The sequence below is a fragment of the Haemorhous mexicanus genome, chromosome 5, assembly GCF_027477595.1.
Source record: "Haemorhous mexicanus isolate bHaeMex1 chromosome 5, bHaeMex1.pri, whole genome shotgun sequence".
In the NCBI taxonomy this organism is placed as follows: Eukaryota; Metazoa; Chordata; class Aves; order Passeriformes; family Fringillidae; genus Haemorhous; species Haemorhous mexicanus.
The window spans coordinates 7,262,775-7,285,249 of record NC_082345.1 but is presented as its reverse complement, the minus strand read 5'-3'; the positions used below and the strand labels follow the sequence as shown (position 1 = coordinate 7,285,249).

Below are 22,475 nucleotides of genomic sequence, written 5' to 3'. Positions count from 1 at the left end.
TGTTCTTTATTAAGGACACTAAATAACTTCAGAGAGATGTGCTCTTATCTTGGTTTGGCAAACTTGAAGGGCTTTTAGATGTCTGGTTTGCCTTCCAGCCAAACCTGGCAATGGGTTTTATTGTTGACAATGCTGTGAAATCACTCATGCCTAAAATGCAATAACTGTATATGAAGTAGCCTCATTAAGAAATAGTTTCCATCATATATTTTTAATCTTTCCTCTTCCACCTTTAGGAATGTGAGATGCTCTGTGTATTAGAAGAGCCTTACACATTTTCTAAAACAGGTGGAAAAACTCCAGCAATGAATGTCCAAAATGGGCAAAATCACATCTATCAGCCTCTTGCTACTTTATTCCCAATATCTTATTTCATGTGAGAGTGGCATTGTTTACCCTGCCTGTCTCACAATCACACTGTTCCAATTCAGCCAGACTTGGGTCCACAACACCTGGGCAATTAATTATTGCAAAATAATAAAAGCATTTCTTGGCAAAGAGCCACAATTAAGGCACAGAGCATGATATGGCTCTGTGATTTGATTTACCATGGAAGAAGAGGAACTGAACCCTGAGGCTTTGACACAGAACCCCTTATAGAGCTCAGTCATCACCTTGAGGCAACAGCTCTGCTTCTTCTGCTTGCAGAATTCTGACAAGGAGGCTTCCTGAACTTTAGTGTGTGTCAATTCCTGAGCAGTTCTCAAAGGCTAAAATAAGGGTTCACTTCACCACATTTTTCCCCTTTAAAAACAAAAGTTAAGGTAGGCTTGTTTCTAAGTGAGCAAGGTATCTATGAATCATCCTGAGAAAGCTTTGGGATACACCTTGGGTCTTATCTTCCTCTCCCATTTTTATGGGGTGTGTAGGTGCTGCTGCAAGAGTAAGATGGCTGCTACCAACACACAAACTTGGAATAGCAGCAGAAGCACCTGAATCACGGAATTATTAAGACTGGAAAAGATTATCAAGACCATTAAGTCCAACCTTTGACCAAACACCACTGTCTCAACTAAAGCAGAGCACTGGGTATCATGTCCAGTCATTAATCAATTGCACATTTATTTCACACTTGGAGATCATCATAAAAGCAGGTTTTTTACTACTCTGAACTGGGCCAGAGCACCTCAGAAAGCTGGATTCCCACAGACATCTCTCTGAGGAACTGCTGTAGTATGTTTCTTGGTGTACTGGATTTCAAAACTGGCTTTATTTGCCCATTTGTGCAGTATCTCAGCCCGCTGTTTAACATGAATACCAGAAAATGCATGCTATGCAACCTGAACCAAGGACTTTTTCTGTCCCTAATCTAGTCCATTTCTTTCCCAAGTTGTCAGGTTTTATACTTCCCACCACAGTTCACAAAACTTCATCAGAGCTGCAGTATAATTTACCTGCCTGCTGAGCCTTATGGAGACTGTAACCAAAGGGGGTCTGTACCAATGGTAACACCTTGTAGCACCTGAGAGGTGAGATGGACATAGATCAAGGAGGAGAGTTGAATTAACCTGACTCTTGCAATGTGCTAGAGTGAAATTTGGCATTAGGAAGGTTGTTCCCCTTGAGATCAAGACTCATTCTCACCAGAAAAGCACCTTCAGCATTTCTCAGATATGAAATGAAAATTTGCCTCCTGCTCAAGGTGCTTCTTTGCCCCCAGAAGAGCTCTCCATCCTCATTTTTTTTTTCTGGAGGGGAGGGAGGGTGTTGAGCTATTTGACTACTGAGCAGTGCAGTCAGCAGCCTCCTGAAAGGGCAGGTTTAGGCAGCAAATCCAGGATCCCATTTACCAAATGGCTTCTGGGCACCCTCATCTCCAATGCACTGCTGCTGATTGCAACAGGGCAACCTGGCACAGGGAAAAACTCACAAAATACTCTTTTCTGAGGAGGTCCTCTTGTGAGGGAGGAAGCTTATGGATGAAACCAGAACAAAGACACTGAAAAGGACTGTGTGGTTTTTAATCTACAGCTGCAAAACCCTCTTGAAAAACCTACTGAATTATGTCCTGTTCCATGAGCTTGCTGGTAAGGACTGGGCAGCACCAGTGCTGTATGGCCAAACCCCACTGTTGTGTCACACTCATGACATTATAATCACAACAAAGTGTTCCTATTGCTGCTTACTTTCTAGAAAGAGTATCCACATGGGGAGATAAGTGTTCTCTCTCCTCGCCCCAGCAGAGCTTGCCTGGGTGCCCTGGCTCTACACCTCCCTGCCCCACAGAAACCCAGCTGCAGTGAACTGCTGCTTTCAGCACCAGCTGTGCCAGGAAGCCCACAGGAGCCTGGGAAACTCATTTTGCTGAACACCAAAACATGGTAAGGACCAGTCAGCCCAAAGACAGAGTTTGGAGCAGCAGAGAAGGAGAGAGGAGCAGAGGGAAATGTGAAGGTACTGGCCTGGCAGTGGACAGTGGGCCCAGGGACAGAGTTCAGAACCAGATCTTTTGCAGACCAATGACTGAATTTAATGTCAGACCATACAAACATTTGCATGGAGGACTGTAAAAAGACTGCCACACTGTGAATGGCCAAACCACTTATGAGATGCAGAACCACTTATGAGATACAGAACCACCTATGAGATGCAGAACTACTACCCCTGTGCTAAGGGCAGGGGTCACAGAAGTCAGACAGACCTCGAGTCTCCTTCTCCTGCCCCAGCTAATATGGGATCTCACAAACCCACTTGCTCATCGTACCTGATTTTGTTTATCTTCTTGATCATTTTTGACAAGTCTCTCCCCAGACTCTGGAACACACTAAACAATCATGATACCACAGCAGAAATTAGAGACCAGTGACCAATCCAGCATGGTGCTATCAGTAGTTGAGACACTTCAGTGGCTCAAAGGTGGCATCACAAACTGTCACCCACGTAAAAGAGGCAGGAAATTCAGGACAGAGACAGCAATGGAACCCTTGAAAATAGCAATGGAGAGCATCCACACACATATCAGCAATGGAACCCTTGAAAATAGCAATGGAGAGCATCCACACACATATCAGTGTGCACAAATGCATTCAAGCACCAGCACAATCCCCCACTGAAACTCCACAGAGACTTTTTATACCTATATTGGCTCTGGATGGTCTCCAGAAGAACAGCACCATTCTGCTTCATAGGCAAGGATATAGGCTTAGGTTATTGACCAAATGCACTATGGAAGATTCCAGCCTATCAAAACTACTTTTAGATGTATTATGAAATTTTAAAACCTTCCTGAAGTTTACCAGACTACAAGGTGGGATTACTGTTTTAAAAAATGAATGCATAGCTGAAGGGGAACGTGTTTTATAGCAACTGGTAATACCTTAGGCACTGATAGGACATTTTTGCACAGGTTGAAAATGCATTCTTCATTTTTCACTGACAGCTGGTTAAAGAAGGAATGCAGTGGAAAGTCTATAAAAGCTTTAAAGAAACACCAGACCTGTTTTTCTCCCACCCATGCTAGTAAGTGATGTTAGGTTTTTAACAGTATCATTTAGATTCATTGCCACCTTGGCCTGTAACCACCAGGAAACAAGGAGTCCCCCAGCACCTTCTGGACCAGGATTGGGGATTTGCATCTCTTTTTTAATATAACAGGGTAAAAATTTTGGAAGCAGCTTTTTATACAGTTCTTTTTCATCAGATTGCATGAAGCCTACACACTGCCTCTCCAGGAATCTGGCTTTCATTCTTCCTCTTCCACTGGAAACTACTTTCTGTAGGTCAGCAGAGCTACTTTTGGAGTTTGATCTTAGTTCTTTTGGCTCCTCCATGTCTGATAGTGCTGATCATTGATTCCTGTTTGATATGTTTTCTTTCCCTGATTTTGCAATACTGTCCTTGCCTCTTTCTTCTCCCACCCTTGGGCCTACTCCTTCTACATATCTTTTGGGAGACTGTTCTTTCTTTTTGTAACACTCCCTAGGGCAGTCCTTTCCTCTGCTTCTGTTTTCTTCTTTTATGAACCTCACAACTGCTCCTTCACACTCATCTCCTCCAATGACCTCAGCTGCACTCTCTCCATCAGCAAAGCACAAACCAGCCTGATCAGCCATTCTCCATCCCAGCTCACACATAACTCAGCTTCCCTAACATCTCCCTGAAGTCTCAGTGTCAGCCTAGAGGGACAGTGGCTGGAACTGGTAACCTGAATCTTTTCAGCCCAAAATTCTCAGTGCTGAATCCCCCACTTTTCTCCTATAACTTCATCTCTAACAGCTCCTCCCACTCTTTAAACCATTCCTGTACCTTTTCACTTTTCTTTCCCCAGCTGCACTTTGAGAGCATCTTGTTCTTTTGCATTCACACAAGCACAGGTCACATGCAGCTCCTTCTTAAGGCATCACCTCTGTCCTTGTTAGTGACAGCCTAGCTAGAACTGAGTTACTAACGAGGGTCTTCCTGCAAGTGCATCTTCACTGGTCTGTCCTTCCTCCCCCTCTTTTCCCAGTGCTCCCTCCTTTCTCTCAATCCCTTCATCAGCTTCCTCTGGTCTGATACTGAGTCAAGGTTTATTAAACTGAGGTCTTTCAGGAATTCTAGTTATTATTTTCCTGCTTTTTTCCATTTACTCTTGTGCATTTCATCACACTCTGAACTAGTCTGTGTCTTTTCTTTAACAAAAAAAACAAACCACCCAATCAACAAAAAGCTCAGTGTAGAAATTGTCAATCTTTTCTCTTGTAGAGAAAATTAGTATTGTAAAAAAAAGAGATATTTTGTGATCAAATTTCCATTAGCAGACAAAATAGTTTTGATATTCTGGACATTTCTCCTGAAATAGTACAACAGAATGAAGCATGCTTCTTGTTTCTTTTGCCAATGCATTTATGATCTATTATTAATTTATTCTTTTCTATATAGGCAGCAAAAATACATTAAAAAGTATGTATAAAAATATTAAAAAATATGCTGCATGGATCCCAGTGGCATATGTGGTCATCCAGCATGATGGTCCAGGTGTGCCCTCCCAGAAGTGCATAAATGGATTTTTGCAACAAGCTGGAACATTGTAATTGCAGAAAGATTCCTGAAAACCCTTCTGTTACTGCCCTGCTTGGGCATTTGCTCTGCTAGAGCTGCTGTGTTCCACACAGTTCTGATGTCCCTTTAACTTAGTGGGATAACCACTAAAGCTCTCTGATACTGTCTATGCCCTTTGGGGTTTTCCTTACACAAACCCTTCCCTTTCTTTAAAACAGGGACTTTGTGAATTCTCATGGACTAGGATCCCATCTGATTTGTCTTGAAAACTTCCCAGAACTTTTAAAGGAAACACCTAACATTCTGATTATTAATAATAATAAAAATTATATTATGATGAGAGCAGCAGAACTGCTGCTGGCAGAATCATTTGCAATCCTAATATCACACAGACAATGTGCTGTCCTGAACCTCTGCCCCTCCAGGTAATTTCAGCTGGGGGGTTGTTTTGATTTTCCTTTTCCAATTCTGCTGTAGGCAGTTTTCTTTGCAGCTTCCATCCATTAATCTCAAAGTACTTTTACACAGATGAATTAATTAAGAGTCTTACACACAAGAATTAATTAAGACAGTAGTAGGCATGTTTTATCATCTCCACGTTGCACAGGGGGAACTGAGGTGAAGAAAGAGTTGCCCAATTCTTTCACAGAGCTGGGAATATACTTGGGCATGCATCATATCTTCTCAACTCAGTGTATAAGAATATCCTTTCTCTCTTTACAATGGGAGGCAAATAATCTGGTTTACCAAGTAAAATACTACTGACACACAGTCCTGTTCTTCAAAATGGAAACCCTTCCCTCAGGCAAATACCTTGGCCAGTCAAATTTCCAAACACATCCTTCTTTCTGAGTTCAGACAGAGAGAAGCACACGGCACGAAAAGCAAACTACTGTAACTCCTGTGAGATCTGATAACATTTATACTCTGCTAAAGAAATGCCCCAATAACTGAAATCTGTAATCTTATCCTGTTTTAACAGACTCTCCCTTTTTCTCAGCATTCACATGTATACTTCTGTTTGATCAAGAAAGAAATAGAAACCCAATGACTTAGGATTTTTATCTACAGTTCACAAAACCTTTGCAGAGCTGACATTGTGCTATCCTGCTTCTGAAATGCACCAGTGCCACCTTCAGACCACGTGAAATAGGGCTTTTGAAAGCTGCAGTGATTCTTCTTTTCCCCAGGACAAGTCCTGCTGAAGCACATGTATGAACCTGAGCAGAATCTGCATGTTCACATACCAAAGCACAAGTGTTCACTGGGAACAGGAGTCCTTTATTTTCATAAATAAACATTAATAAAGAGCAATCAAATGCTACTTTTTAATACCTGGCATGAGAATTCCAGTGTATTCCCCTGCCACTGCCTGGGCAGCTCCCATTGGGCAGAGCAACTCTTCAGCTGGGATGTGTTCCTGCCCTTCTCCTTAACATCATCTGCCAACTGCTCCTGGTTACATTAGGTCCCTCATCATTTTAAAACTAAGCCATTTGCATTTTTAGTTAGAGCTAGTTCTGAAAAAAAGTTAAAATACTTCTCAAATTAAAGAATAGGCCTCTGGTACTTTGCATAAAAAATTGTCCATTATATTAGTTCAAATTACACATATTGGACTGAAGAATATGAAATCAACACTGGCTTGAAAATCAAGGCAGGGATTAATGGCTTGAATTAATTTCTTTGACCCAGTCCTACAGTACAGCTGAAAGAAGAGAGCAGGCAGAAAACACTACTCACCCACTGTCATACCATCCATGTAACGCTTGATGATATCAAATGAATCTCTTAAATTTCCTTCTGTGATGTCAAATATGATATCTGCCTGGTTGGCTGGATATGCAGGTGTGATGGCACGAAGAAAAATGATCTCTGCAGGTAAAGAGGATCACAGAATGCACTGACATGTATGTGAAAACATCACTGAAGAATCCAACAGAATTTGATCCAAAATGACTGGTCCTCAAAGTTGGTGGAAGACATTACCCTCCCTCACCACTCCCAGTTTGTCCTTTAAAATGGAAAGGCAGAGGATCTAAGGGAAGCAAGGATTTGGATAAATTTGTTTTCTCCTCCTATTTCCACCATCCAAGGGCCCCGAAGCCAAAACACTCTTACTTTTAAAACCAAAAAAGATTGCTCTGAAGAAGCCAATCAGATTTCCAGCATGTACCCAAAGAGGACAACACCAGGGATCCAGAGGCTGGGCTGAGGAAGGGACCAAACAGATAAACCTCTCCACTCTGATTCCCTAGGCAGTCACACAAAGTATTGCCATTACAAATTCAAGAGTCCTTTGGAGTACTGGAGGAGATATTTAGGTTTAAAAATAAAAGTGAGACTATTTTCAAGTCCGTTTGAGGTATTATTACTCTCATTATTATCCTCACTCTACAGATGATGAAACTAGACTTGGAGCTGTAAGAATTCACCTGAGGCCATGCACTGAATTACAGTTTACATCTTCTGGGCTTCAGCAGTAATCTCAGATCACTAGGTCTCATCTCTTCTTATTAAAACACGAGGATGGACTAATGAGGTTTGGGAAGCATCCTGGGCCAAGTCCTTAGCTCTGCTGCCAGTACACCTGGGGAAGCTGAAGGGGTATGCATGGAGCAGGAGTGGCCATGGGGCATTCCTCCATTCCCTGTGAAGCAGGGCCAGCCAAGGCCTGAAACAGACCTGACAGAACCCACAGGAGCTCTGCATCAGTGGTTAAATTCTTCCTGTCTGGGCAAGGACTGGGCTGTCTTTTTCTCCACTCCTGCCTGGTGCAGAAGGGAAGAGTCAGCTTTGGCTTTCATTTAGGACAACTTTCTGAAACAGCAAGCCTGAGGCTTTGGGTGCATCAGAAATGGGGATTTAGGGCCTTTAGAAACCCCTCCAAAATGACCTTTGTTACCTCCATACCCTTCTCCCTGTGCCTGTGCCACTCAGTAAGGTGCTGAGAGCAGCAGGGCTGCAGGCAGACATCTCACTGATGGATGCATTGCCAGAAAATCCATACAAATGGCAAGGAGAAAAACGGGCTCTTGATCTGAAAGTTTTTTAGTTTTTATGTGAGCTAAGAGAGTGAATGAAAAGTGAGTATGAAACGCAGGACTTTAAAACTTGCAAGTACTGCAGGGGACAGGCACTTAGTTGGGTGCTTTTTGAAATTCTTGTCTTAAAAACTTTCTGCCCAGTCCTTGGGATTTCCCTTCCTTTAGTCTATAACAAACAACACTTTGTTCATAGGTCAAAAATCAGCCAATCATCATTTACTGAATAGAATTTATTTTGTGATTAATGTCTGCATGGAAGGTTTTTTATTCTTGGAACAAGTCACCTGTCAGTAGCAAACAACAGGGCATAGACAGATGAGAGAAGTATATTTAGTACCTTGTTCCTACAGCAAAACCTGCAAACAAGGGAAGAAAAAATGTCATGGAGCATACGGCTATTGTGTGAATAAATGTGGAACATGGGAATTCAGAGTCAATATTTCCTTAGACTGGGAAGCAGTATGAGTTAGAGCTCAGAATGACTTTCTTTCCTCCATAAAATTAAAACTCCTGGGTATTGAAGGTTTTAATTAAATGAGTGGTAAACTATAATTTGGAGCTGTGCAAACATTTATTGCACCGGCAGTGAGTCTGGCTTTAGGCAAGGGCTTCTGCTGGAGGTTTTATATGCTGCAGTCTGTTAAATGGAACAAGGAACAAACCACTTACCTTCAGGTCTTGTAAATTCTCTGAAGGTGGGCAGTGAAATGACAGTGTGGGAGATTGTGTGGACAGGATCCAGCAGGCAGCTGACATCATTTGGTCGACAAGACTTAATGCAACGGATGGTATCTGTCTTTTCTAGTCTGACACTAAGAGAAACCAAAAGAGATTCATTCATATACAGGCTGAATATTAAATACTTTGTGTTTTGCAATCTAGGCAGCCAGAAACTGTAATTGATGGAAGTGTTGATTCTTCACCACAAAAACTTAGACAAATAGAGTTCATCAGAATTTGGGGACCCCTGAAGAACTTGGTTTGGCTCAGAGTTGCAGTCAAAACCCCCTCAAACCCAGTTCTTCAAGCCAGGCATGTGAAAACAAAGAGAACTGCAGTGCCCAGGATGCCATGTAATGTCCTTTTCCAAGGATGAACAATGAGACCCACACCCTCTCAGCTGGCCTGCTCTCAGCAATTTCAGTGGAGCCACTTGTACTTGCACAAGCCTTTTTTACTCAGTCATATAAAGCAGACAGAATTGTTTCTGTTTTAGAAACCTGGCATAAATATGTAAAGGGCCAACTTTCACAATTTTCAGTATGGCAAAGGCCAGAAGAGCCTCTTTTAAGTCTTTTTTTTCACACCCTCCTTTTCCATCAGAAAGAACTGAGAAAACAGAGGGGAATGGAAACTAGAGGGGGAAAAAGTTAACCACATTATTTAAAATCTCAAAGGTTGAATTCTGAGCTTGGGGAAATGGTAAGGATCATTTCATATTCCATCCCAAGCAGCTGCTCATTCGGCCTTGAAAGTCTATTAAAAGTTAAATGACTTCTCACCCTTGTCCACTAGAGTGAATTTAAAGTCACTTACAGTTCAAGAACTTCACACAATGCCCACTCTGTGTTCATGAGAGATGAAAGGGCTGTGCTGGGACTTCAAATGTGACTAAGCCCCACAAATGATCTCAACTTTGACCTGCCCATTTCTACATATTTCTAAGTGGAAAAAGAAAATGCTGCAGTGTCAGAGGGTGGGGAATTAAAAGATTAAAAGTAAGAAAAAATTACTGAGTTACAGGGAAACTAAAAAAGGAAGATTTATTTTGTTAGATACTTCTAAAAACAAATCATTCTTGCTCTTTTCAAAATGTCTTATCCCAGTCCACACCTACAAACCACCTTTTTCCAGATGTTCAAAGGGACTTTATGGCTCTATTTATAATCAATATATCAGTAACTTCCTATTACATGTTCCCAACTCTGCTCATCAAAAAAAAAAAAAAAAAAAAAAAAAAAAAAAAAAAAAAATTAAGCCAAGCATGATGATAATGATGATACTGTCAGAAGTTAAATAAAGGGAAAACACAAATCAACATCAAGAAACTCATGCTTCAACAGATGTGAACTGGCACAGTCCATGGGGAGGCAACAGAGCTAATAAACTCCAGCTGAGCCTGGTATACAGGTATTACAGAGGAATACAGGTATTCACACCCTGTACTTGGTGTTTGGAGACTGGACAGGAGATACAGGCCAGAAGAGGTGACCTGTGCCCTTTTACTTCCCACCATTATCTGTGTACAAAGTCTTGTCATGCCCTAGACACCTTCCCTACAAACAGCAGCTTGCATAACTTATTTTGGGACACTACTGCAGATTAAGTACTGTTAGAATACACAGAACATCCTAAATTACCGCAGCTGTATTTAGATAATAGAATTTGCCTGCAAGAAACATTGTGGTGGGAGTGCCTCAGGCACTCAGTAGTGGTCTCCTTTTGCTTCTTCCTGGGAATTAAAGGGAGATTTACTCTCAACTTCAGCTGGAACAAAAGGCAAATACAAGTATTTCTGAAACACTTTGCCAATAAAGCCATAATTCTGTGTAAGATGAAGTCCTAAATAAGACTTGCATTCATGATGCTCACCTGTGGAATAAAGCCTTCTGACATGACTGGTACAGATCAGAGGATCTCAATGGTCACAGGTAATTTGTGTGAGCTCTCATCTAACCTGAGTTTACAGATCCATCCAGCTCATAACCATCCATGTGCAGATAAATGTCTGTGCCACCTCTATTTCTTTGTACCTTTTCTCTCTCCTCTTACAAATTCCATTAACTTGGGGGTTTTTTTTGCATGCTCTGTCTACACTGCTAAACTGGAATTTGTTCCTTCATTATACTCACTCTCTGATCACCTTTCTTTTGCTATCCCTGCTAATTGCCTCATGCCAGCATATCCAAAGTGCAGCTGATAACACTTTGTTCTCTCATTGCTTCATCTTTTGGACATCTCTGAACTGGAGTAACTTCTTTCACAACTAACATCTATCTCAAATCCTGATATTTGCTATAAATTATATGCTCTGTTCTCATACTACTTTATAATTTTATCCTTACACATCATCTTTGCATTTCATCTTCTGATTAGCTGATGGTTTCCATTTTGCTCATGTTCTCCTGCAGTGGGGACTATGACTGGTAAAAGTTTCTTCCTCAGTGACGAGAACCTTTTTATTTGAACCTTTCCTTCAACTTTTCTGCCTCTAGCACAAACTACTTCTATGGAGATTGTCTTCCCTCTGGGCATTTTTATTTAAAGAGAAGAAAGTTAAGAAACAGCTCAGCTGCTCTGATTATTTCCTGAGTATAATCTTCTCATCCTTCTAAAGTCCTGGTATGATTCTTTTTCATATTGTCTCCTAGATTCAGTCAGTAAGTTCTTTGGACCAGGAGCTGTGATTTCATTCATTTGGAAAATATAAATAGCACTATGTAATTACCTACATGCTGCTGAAAGTCCCAGGGACACTGCAGCATTCAAACATCTACCACAGGGGAAGGTAAACTTTGTGCTCTTGAGTTCCTTGCTAAATACAATTAACGTGGCAGCATTTTACAACACTGAGGGCCATGTTCTCAAAATCCCTTCTTTTCCTGCCAAAAAATATATATCCTAATGTTTGCAAAAATGAAGTTTATTTTTGAATAGTTATCCTACTTCATTATGGCCTCATAAGGAACTGGTAGCCAGAGAGCATTTACATACAAGCACCTTCTGTGGCAGTAATAAACCCCCTAGCTCAAGTGACACGGGCTGGGCTCTCAGTATTTAAACCTGGGACCCAACCCCCACTGGCAGCTTCTGGCACCTTTATAAGGATGTGTCAACAGGCTTATTAAACACTGGCATTCCTTATGAGACCTGAACTCTGTCAGCCAGCTGTGATAAACTTTGCCTTGGGGAACATGTAATACCCTGGCAGAGTGCTGCAATCCTGCCCTGATCCAGGCTCTGGCTGAGGGTGAGCCTGAGAGCCTGCAGCTTCCAGCCCATGGAGTCATTCCTTGTGCTCAGGTGATTAAGGCTCATGATCTTGCTTTAGAAGGTTCCCAGTTTCCACCCTTGTACCCTGACTGTGCTGTTAGCACTTACAGAGTGAGATATTTTTTCTACAGGTGCATTCACATGGATTATTCCCTGTTCCTCTATGGAATGACTGTTCTGCCTGTCTAATGAGCAGCAGAGACACCTGAGCCCAGGGCAGTGTAGAACATTAATTTTTGGATCATATCTCTGGGAATGAGCTTTTAATATTTATCAAGGAATGAGCTTTTAATATTTATCAACACAAGGACTCTGTGTAATAAATAAATCCTCTTCCAGCTCAGAAAAGAAAAGAATTCCAAAGATATTCCAGTTGTATTGTTCTTGACTGCTTAGACGTAAACAAAGAAAGTCAAAGCAAAGGAAGAAAGATTTGGATATTGGAATTCTGACTAACTTTTCAGAGCACTTATGGTTTGGTGTGGTGGTAGTTGTGGAGAAAGTTTTTACTGGTCAAAATTTATCAGCTTTAATATGAAAGCTGGAGAGAAAAAAGTGTTATGAGACAAATCAAATATATTTTTCAAATGTTCCTGTAGATGGGAATGTTTCAGGATATAGCTTGTGAAACAGAAAGGAGCTCTCTGCTATTAGTTGAATGCTCTTAGGAAGCTGATTGCTGTTCTGCTGTCATTAGTTTTTCCATTCAGCAAAAATTCCACAGAAAGAAAGATGAAATATCTCTCAAATAAATGTTCTTTAGAGGAGATTAGCTTTTGTACCTTCCTTAGAAGCTAGAACTGGGTGGAAATCAGCATTAGCTCAAGGGATACAACAGAGCAACAATAAATAGGACAGCTTGAGAATCTGGCTGCACACTTTTATACTGACCCACCTCAGGGCTCCTAAGGGTCCAAGTTAAGCCCTTTTAACAGATTTTCAGAAAATCCAGACTATTTGCCGCATAAGTGATGAAATTTTCTAGAGATGTCTGAGTTAAGACAGTTCAAAATATGTACCTATTTCCTTTCGAAAATTTAGACCTAAGCCTATGTAACTGTGTATGATCAGTTGACTCCCCTACTGTGTGAAGCAAATTAATGGCTTTCACTCCTCAGAATGCTCAGGTAATGAACTCTTAGACACCAACTTCTGCTTTGTATTATGATGCAGAGCACACAGAAGAATCTCCACAAATTAAGATGTTCAGTTATAGGGGAAAGTGGAAAACTGTAATGATGATGGCAAATAAAATGCAAGTGCAGCATGCAACAGATGAACTAAAACTTTATTAAAATCGGAGGGTGGGGGGGGGGAAAGCTACTCTTAGAAGAGAAAGAGTAGCCAGTGATGACTGTAAGTTAGGGATCAAAGCTGTGCAGAGACAAAGATAAAAAGTTTGGCAATAAATGTGTTGACAGTTCCGTGGCGGGAAAGTCGCATTTGAATTGTCAGAAGAAGGTCTCTGGGCTCTGTGATTTGACGTTGCATGACCACAAGGCCACTGTGGTTGTTCACTTTTTTTGTGGTGAAAAACCCCTCCTGGTTCCCGCTGATGATGGACAGCTGAATTTTATCCCCAGGGACAGCATTGGAAGGGCCCATGCGGAAAATGTCGGTGGGTACTTGAATGTTGGTGGGAAAAGAGAGGTGATAGTAGGTTATTCTCAGGGGCAGGCTCTGGCACTCCTTATTTTCATTACAAGGCAAGCGCTCACAGCGACTGCAAGAAAAGTGAGAACACAAGACAAGAGGAAGATTAGCGCACATTTAGCGAGGGGGAGGGAGAGCAGGGGCACTGGGGGTGGGAAAAGATTGGCTGACTTGCATCCTGCATCCATTCTTCAGCCTGGCCCCTCACTCATATTGCAAAGGGATAGGAATTCAGTAAGGATGAACCTGCCTGCAGCTGGGGCTCTGGGAGAAGCGTTGCCATTGCCAGAAGTGTTGCCCTTGCTCTGCAGGCACAGATGGATCAAGTCTGGCACCTCAGCAGGGGTGAGAGTTTATTTTCATTTACAACAGCCAAGCCCCTCTGGGAGAACACTGCCACTGTTTTCCCCTCCAAGTTTTAGTCTTCTGCTGGCTGGACATACGTTCAGTAAAGGAAGAGATTCTAAATGGTAAGGGAGTTGTCTGTGTCCTGCTAGGGATGTCTGGCTGTATTTTAAGGCTGAGTGAAGTATTCTGAAAACCATGAATGTCCAAGGAGTTGGTCTCTGAAGACGAACCTTTTCCTGCTGATATGGCACAAGTACTGCTCTGTGCTCTCAGAACCAACCAGAGTCAGTCTAACCCCCATCTAGGCAAGCCCTGAACACAAGATCCAATAGCCTGATGTCTCCAGCATGTGTCCTGCACATTCAGCCTCCTCCTACAAAACCCTAAGTCATGGGAATGATTTCCCATGACTTTCTGGTGAGAGAGGAGTTTGCCCTCTGTTCTTTCATTCCCCCAGCACCGTGTCACAGTGAAAAATCCAGAGCACAAGCAAGAGATCACCTATGCAGGCTGGCAGGGAGCCACAAACCTTTACAGCAGCAGTCACAATCTTCATGCATTCTGTTCCAGAGAGAAGTGAACTTTGTCCAGAAAATATGGTAGACAGCTATGGGCCTCCAAGTCACTGCTGTTTAAGGGTGTTATAGTTTATGGACACATTAATGGAGATCTGACATCATGGTACCAGGTGGGTTTGAGAAGTGTGTAAAGGATTGCTTACTGGCTAAGTTTGTATGCATTTCAGATTAAAGATAAGCCCAAATCACCACACAAGAATCCAAATATCCTTTCAGGCAGGTGTGTGGAAGTAAAGGTAGACAACAACAATCTCAGCTGGATGATGACTTTGCAAAATTTCATCATGATCAGGTTGAGCACTTAGCTCCAAACTTGCCTCATGCAAAACTATGAACCAATTAAATTATATGCAAGAGTTTCTCCACTCCAAGCAGTATTTGCTCCACTGATTGAAATTTTGGAACCTAAACAATTTCTTTCTTTACCGAGAAATGCTCCAGCATAAAAACACGGTTTGTTTCTTACCACCTCAAGGAAATCTGAGTGTCCATTTCATTACTTTATTCTGACATGAGTTTGAGCTCCTATCAGCAGTATCTGCTACCAACAGAGCTGTGGTTCATGAGCAAGCCCCACTTTGTTGCCAATGCACAGTGATCTGAATTCCAGGAACTTCTCACTATATGCAAAATCAGCACTTTCAAGAAGACTAATTAAAAGTACCCTCAGTTCTTCAATTAATGTGTTGCATGTTTTCTTTTAATACTACTTGCAAACAAAAGCAGCTCTTTGAAGCAGATCTTTGAAGATTTGAATGCATTCTTAGCTTTATTCATGTGTTTAAAGATCATGCACAAGTCCTCACAGGATGGCCAGCTAATTAGGTGTGGATACTCTTGAAGTATTTTCAGGTATGGAGAGCTCTGCATTCCTTTCTGAAACGTCATTAATAACTCCACTAAGGAGAATTACTTGGTGCTGTTAAAATCATGAGGCTACTTGGTTTTGCTGAAATCATGGAGCAAGTTGAGACAGTTAATTCCTTAGTTGGAAATGTTTTCTTCAAGTACAGCTTCTCAGAAGCATGTACATGCTTATCAGCACTTACACTCTCATGAAGATGCTCTCCCTTATTATTTTATAAAAGTAAAATACATTTTTAAATTATGGCTAGAATTTTTTAAGAGAACAAAAAACCAAAGCTTCCAGCTTTCGAAGAAAAAGGACGTTCTGTGGATTGAGAAAGTTATTTGTGAAGACAGATGTGCCTGCAGCTAGGACTAAAATTATTCAAAATTCATCATCTTTTATCTCATGCTTTGGTGGTATGCACTGCACACTGCACTGTAGGTTCAGTTAATGTGCAGTAATTGTTCCCTCAAATAACCACAGAGGAGAGATGGCAAATATTATTGCTTTCAAGAGCCAGAGTTCATTCTGGGGTCACACACCACAAAGGTGAGAAGCAAAGAGCATTTCAACCCCAGTGTACTCTCTAGACCTCAGTGGGCAGCAGGAAATCACAGGGTGGGGGAATGCAGCAGGCTGCTGCTAAGGAGGGAGCAGCCCAAGCCCTGTGGCTCCCTGGGACAGGTGAGCTGCCTGCAGAGCTCCTGTGTCCTGCCCCTGCACTGTGAGACACAGGACAGAGCCAAGGGCCCTCCCCAAGGAGAGGGGAGCGCAGGGGAGGCAGAAAGTGCTGCCAGAGAAAACCAGCCCAGAGCCCAGGGGCAGTTCTATCTGTCTTTGCAAAACTCTGAAATCAGGTACACGGGCTACAAAAGTAAGTGTATACTGCTGCTAAATGTTTATTCCTGAATTTGAACCCAGTTATTTTAGCTCACTTTCTATTCTGTTCTATTATGTTTATTTATGTGGCTGAAATACTGATTCCAAAGAATTACTCCCAGTTTGAATTTCATGTACCACACACTGATAAATGAAAACCATCAAAACTGGAGGGATTCCATTTGTAGAAAATAAATTTTGTAACAGAAAAACGAGGAGAAAAATATTTTGTGCCTTCCCTCACGTTAATTTCTGAGTCAGGTTTTCACTTCATTGTGCTCAAAGGGGTTGAGTGGTATGCAACAATTCCTCACATACTGAAGGAAAACGAACTTTCTATTAGCAAGATTTATGGCTTTAGGGCTTACTTCTACAGGGAAACCAACTCAACATGCTGAACAACTAACCAAGTTTTATTAGTGAACTATCTCTGCTGTAGACTTCCAGAGCTGTAACAGCCTTCCAAGCCTCCTAGAATATATTCCCCTACAAAGTGGGGAAAAAAAAATACTCCTCTTGCTCATGCTGTTGTTGGTGTGCACTTCTTTTCAGCAGGTTCAAGTGAGCCATTGCCACATCATGGACATTGATGCCAATGATCAGCTGTGCAGGGAAGGTGGTTTTTGTCTTAAATAGACCAAAACTTTAAGGGAATGAAATCAACTGATGGTTGGTCTTCACAGACCATTCTTAACCAGAGGAGAATCTGGAGCCACACTTCAGGAAGGGAAACAGGATGCAGCAGAGTAGTAATGAGGATGGACAAGTGCTCTCTATGCTCCTCCTGTCTGGAGACAGAAAGTCCCTAGGACATTTCAAGGTGTAGAGGAGACAGAACTACATTCTCTTTGCCCTCAGCAATGAGCCTTTACATCCTATCCTTGTCCCCTTCATCTGTCTTTCCTAATCTAGTTCCTTCTTCCTATCCCCTTTCCTAGCCTATGGCCCTTGCTTCTCACTCAGATATTTGGCATCAGGACTGTCTACTCAGCCAGTGCCAACCCTCCTCTTTCTCCATTCTCTCCTGACTGACACTTAGTTCTCTGAGTTTCCACCTCACAGCCCTAGACCCAAAGCACAGATCCTTTCCCTCAGGATCTTTGTGTGGCCATCCCAAATTATTACTTTGATGGTCCCCATCCAAATCTGGAATAGAATAATGGAATCATTAAGATAGAAATACCTCCAAGACAATTGAGTCCAGCCTGTGACCCAGAGCCTTGTCACCCAGACCAGAGCACTGAGTGCCACATCCAGGCATTCCTTGGAAACCTTCAGGAATGGGGACTCCACCACCTCCCTGGGCAGACCTGCCAATGCCTGACCACCATTTCAGGGAAGAAATTCTTCCCAATGTCCTCTTGTCCTGTCATCAGTTCCCTGGAATCAGCCACCCTTGACCATAAGGACCTGACCCCTGTGGTTGCCCCCTTTGTAGTTTACCCCACTTTACCTGCTACCCCTGAAGCATCTCCCAGACTCACTCTCCTCACCTTGACATACCTTCAGATCCCTCCCTACCTACATTCAACCTCCTTATCTCCAAGATTTCATTTTCTTCTCATTTTCTTCTCACCAAGCTGGCTCCTCTCTGACCCATGCTAGAAACATCTCACTTATCCATGGAGCTGGGGCTGTCCAGGCAGGCAGCACTGGCCCAGCACAGACTGGGCTCCTCTCCTGTGGCTTTGTGTGGGAGCAGGCTCAGACACACTGTGGAGCTGGATCTGCATGTCTCAGACTGCTCTGAAGATCAATCAGAAGCTCAGGACCACTAAATCAGAAGTGAACTCTTTGGTGATGGAAGAAAAAGACCTCCCTGTTGGTAGGAAGAATTAAATTACAGTGAGGGAGATAGCCAAACACAAAGACAGATTGCTGCTGAGGCTCTGAAATCCTAATCCTTCAAGGACTTGAAACAAAAGAACTCTCAGAAAGATTCCAGGTATGTCTGAGCCTATTTTGGCATAGAGGAGTGGATTAAGTTTACCCATCAAGGTCTTAATTTCTTAAAAAAGGCTGAATGCAATTTTACAAATTTTACAAAGTTTCTAATTTTAAAAGTTTCAGAGGATTTTGGTATGGATGACAAAAAGTGCAAAAGCAATTTCATAGCAAATTTCAGATTTCTGCTACATAACATGACAGCAAACTGCTAAAATAAATTTAAAAAATAAATCACCAAAATGTCTTTAAAACATACATACCAGTGTCCTCCTCTCTACCCTTGTTCTTGGAAATGGGTGAACTGCTCTGGCTGAAATTTGCCAAAACTTGAGCCTGAGTCAGACACCTGGCATGTAAAATTTCAGCCATTGGTTGCGTTTTGGCAAAATTTTAAGGAGTTAAAAACATGCCCTAATAATGATAAGCACCAGGCAATCTTAATAATATGCACAGACATGTCTAGAAAATACAAATAGTTCCCCATTTGGCTCAATGCAGCACACATCTGACTTGTTGCCAGAAACGCTTCTTTATCTTTTCTACTATTTTTCTTGGCTTAAATATTACAAATGTTAGACTTCAATGCCATATAAAGAGAAGTTAATTGTTATGCAATTTGAAAACAAAAACTGTTTGGCAAGGCAGAGCAGCAAGTTAAGTTCTATTATGAGGAGCAGCAGATCTTATCTATCCTGGGAAAAATCCCAAGCCTATAGACTGATCAATGAAAAACAGAAAGCAGAATTGAAGTAAAAGAGATAAGGCCTTCAATAAAATTATTAGCATTTAGATCAAGCCAGGCATTTTGCTGTCTTTGGGGAAGATAACACAGACTGTTTTCTCCTGGAGCTCAGTATCTAAACACCATCCTGAGGTTCCAGCCCATAGCTTGGGATGATACTGCAATTACCTGATGGCAATTGCCACTGCAACAGCCACCAGGCAAAAACCTCTGCTTAACAGGTACTGGGTAAAGAAGTTTCTGGATCACTGAGTGCTGTTGGCCTGAACATAAGGATTTTAAGGAAAAATAAGAATAAGGAAACTTGGATTTACAGGATTGAGGCCTATTAAATTATAGCTATTCCAAATAAAATAATGGGGAACAGGGTAAAAAAAATTTCCCGATGTGCCAGCTTGATGGGAATGGAAAAATAAGTTGTCTTTCTTATGATGTGCCAAGTTGGTGAAACTGGAATGTGTTTTGAATAAAAAGGAGAGAAAAAATGGTATCTGTACTAGGTGTGATAAGAAGCCAAATGCTTTGATTTTAGAGCCTGGGTGAAAAAGCAATTTAGTGTTGTTATCATGCAGAACTAACAAAGATATGCTGGCTATCAGCCCTGCTGGGGTACACCTGCAAAACTGATTCAGTCAAGGAGATGTGAAGTAGTTTGGATGCAAAAAGGGTGCTAAAGAGCTGTCTTATGAGCTGCTCCCCAGTGAGAACCAGGTAATCCCACCCATAAACCCTGATTCCTGCACCCTGGTGTAACACTCTTATCCAGCTGAGAATGAGAGCACCTGTGGAACCCACTGCTCCTCACCAATGACAGCAATGAACTCACACTCTCTGTGCTTTATGCAAACATCTTTCCAGCAATACATTTAGTAACTGTTGAGAGGGGAAAACCTAATTAATCCAACAAGATAATGACTTAAAGAATTAAAATAATTAGAATTTCACTGAGAGGCTGCAGGATTTGTGTCTGACTCAGCCTAATTATAGCTTGAGCACATCAGAAGGATCTCGCCCTTAGCAGGTCTGAGTTAGGCAGAGGAAGCCATTACAGAGCCCAACAACCTAGACACAGAAAAACATTCAGACACTCTACTGCTCTCCCAGAAGATGCCATACAGCTCAAATAGCCAATGAAACCAAATACAGATAAGAGAGAAAATGAAATGGAATGTGTGTATGATGTGTATTTTATAAACTGAACTCGGCAATGCAGGAATGTCTGTAAGAGCAGGAATCTGCTAATTCTGCCTAGTGGCCCATTGCACAATGCACTTTTTTCACTTTTTTTAAAATTAGGATACCAATGAACCCACGATCTTACAAATAAAGAGAACATCTGCATCATGAGGTGCTGCCTGGTCACTGTTGTGACAAATTTAATTTAAAATTTAATTCCTATTACCCTTCCCAGAACACAAGCATATTTCATAAATAGCTGGGTTTACACCATGAACTTCCTCTCCAGCATTCTGATCAAATACATCTGCTGTGCCACTTACATGACATTTCAAAGACTAAGGCTCAAATGCAAACTAACTAATCCTCACAAAATCCCTGAGATGGAGATCAGTGCTGGCTTCATTCTGCAGAGGAGGCACAGAGTACTCAGGTCTGTCTGACAGATGGTGCCCACACCAACACTGACTGGGAAAAGCAACAGTGGGCTGATGACAAATGTGATTTGTCAGCTTTCCTCCCTGGCTGGTGGAGCTCACACTTACCTGAGTATGAGGCACATGAGGGGATCATGAAGCAGCCTTTGGAAGAATTGCTGGAGTACAGGGTGGCCAGAAAGCCACAGGACAGGAGGCAAAGCATCACTTTCACCTGCCATAAGCTCTAGCTGCACAACTGAGAGTTTGCAACAACTTCTCCTCTCTGCTGGCACTATTTGATGGGTATAAAAGAGCTGCCAGCTGCCCCTCCTCCCAGAGTTGTCTCCTATTTTCTACACCAGAATGCACAGACCGAGCTAGGTTAGAGACACAATTGAGAGCTACAGCTAATATACCACCCTTGCTAGGATTCCCAGGTTTCTAATATGGAAAATTGGATGCAAACTGAAAGAGGGGAGATTTATGTAAGATATTAGGGAGAATTTTTTTATTGTGAGGGTGGTAAAATACTGGAACAGGATGGACAGTGAGGTGGATGCCCCAACCCTGGCAGTGCTCAAGGCCAGTTTGGATATGGCCTTGAGCAAACTGATCTAGTGGGACATGTCCCTGTACATGGCAGAGAGGGGTGGGACTAGATGATTTTTAAGGTCCATTCTAACCCCTTAATATTCTACAATTCAATTAAATGGTTCCAAAAATAAGACATTTTTGCAATGCTTTGCAACAGTACAGGTGAGAATTCAGAGAGGGAGCTAAAACAAAGCCTTTAGCAGAACTGTGGAGGTAAGGAAAGACTATGTGTGATTCTGAAACAAAAGCCAAGGATTTCAAAGCCCAACGTAACCCTCCTATCAGGCTGCCTTGCAAGGGAGCCAGACAGAGAGTATCTGCTTGTGGCTCTGGAGATCATTATGGTGCAAACCACTGACACATGGCATTTTTTAAGGGAGTATCTTTTTTCTTAGAAAGAGGAGCACGAGAAAGAAACCAGACTTGTGTGTGCAAAACATAGGGTAGCTAGAAACTGTTCTGTGTTCAGCCAGCAGAGGCATGGCACTGAGGAGGTGATGCCACCTTGGGAAAGAAGGTACTTACGTGTCTCCTGACTTGCGGTAATTCTCGGGACATTCCAAGGACAGGCAGCGGAAGCCGCCCTGGATGTTAAAGCAGGTCTCATTGAAAGAGCAGTTGTGGCTTTCTGCAACACACTCATCGATATCTGCCAAATGGAAACAGGGCTGTGGGTTAGATACAGGCTTTCCTCTCCTTGCAGGTGCCAGACAATGACAGAATCACTGGGTTGGAAGAGACCGTCAAGATCATTGAGTCCAACCCGTTCCCTGACACCTCAACTAAACCATGGCACCCGGTGCCACATCCAGTCTTTTTTTAAACACATCCAGGGATGGTGACTCCACCACCTCCCCAAGCAGACCATTCCAGAACTTTATCACTCTTTCTGTGAAAAACTTTTTCCTAATATCCAACCTATATTTCCCTTGACGCAGCTTGAGACTGTGGCCTCTCTTTCTGTCAGTTCTGCCTGGAGAAAGAGACCAACCCCACCTGACTACAGCCACCTTTCAGGGAGTTGTAGAGAGTGATAAGGTCACCCCTGAGTCTCCTTTTCTCCAGGCTAAACACCCCCAGCTCAATCAGTTGTTCCTTACAGGGCTTCTGTCCCAAGCCCCTCTCCAGCCTCGTAGCCCCCTCTGGACGCACTAAAGTGTCTCAATGTCCCTCCCAAACTGGGGGCCAGAACTGAACACAGTACTCAACATGCAGCCAGTATCCTTTCAGGTACTGCAGAACATGGGAGTGCAATTAAACATTACTGCA

At 42.3% G+C, this 22,475-nt stretch overlaps 1 protein-coding gene across 3 annotated transcripts in view; it reads right to left on the bottom strand.

Moving 5' to 3' along the window:
• Nucleotides 1-22,475, bottom strand: part of FBLN1 (fibulin 1) — a 79,016-nt gene that overhangs the window by 14,006 nt on the left and 42,535 nt on the right. For 2 of the 3 annotated variants that reach the window (XM_059845741.1, XM_059845742.1), the window contains exons 14-16: nt 21,732-21,855; nt 8,697-8,839; nt 6,724-6,855 (exon numbers count right to left, since the gene is read on the bottom strand). In XM_059845741.1, the coding sequence (XP_059701724.1) occupies nt 6,724-6,855; nt 8,697-8,839; nt 21,732-21,855 (399 nt within the window). Of the gene's footprint in view, nt 1-6,723; nt 6,856-8,696; nt 8,840-13,282; nt 13,744-21,731; nt 21,856-22,475 lie in introns of those variants that run through there. The other variant, XM_059845743.1, reaches the window with a different exon arrangement.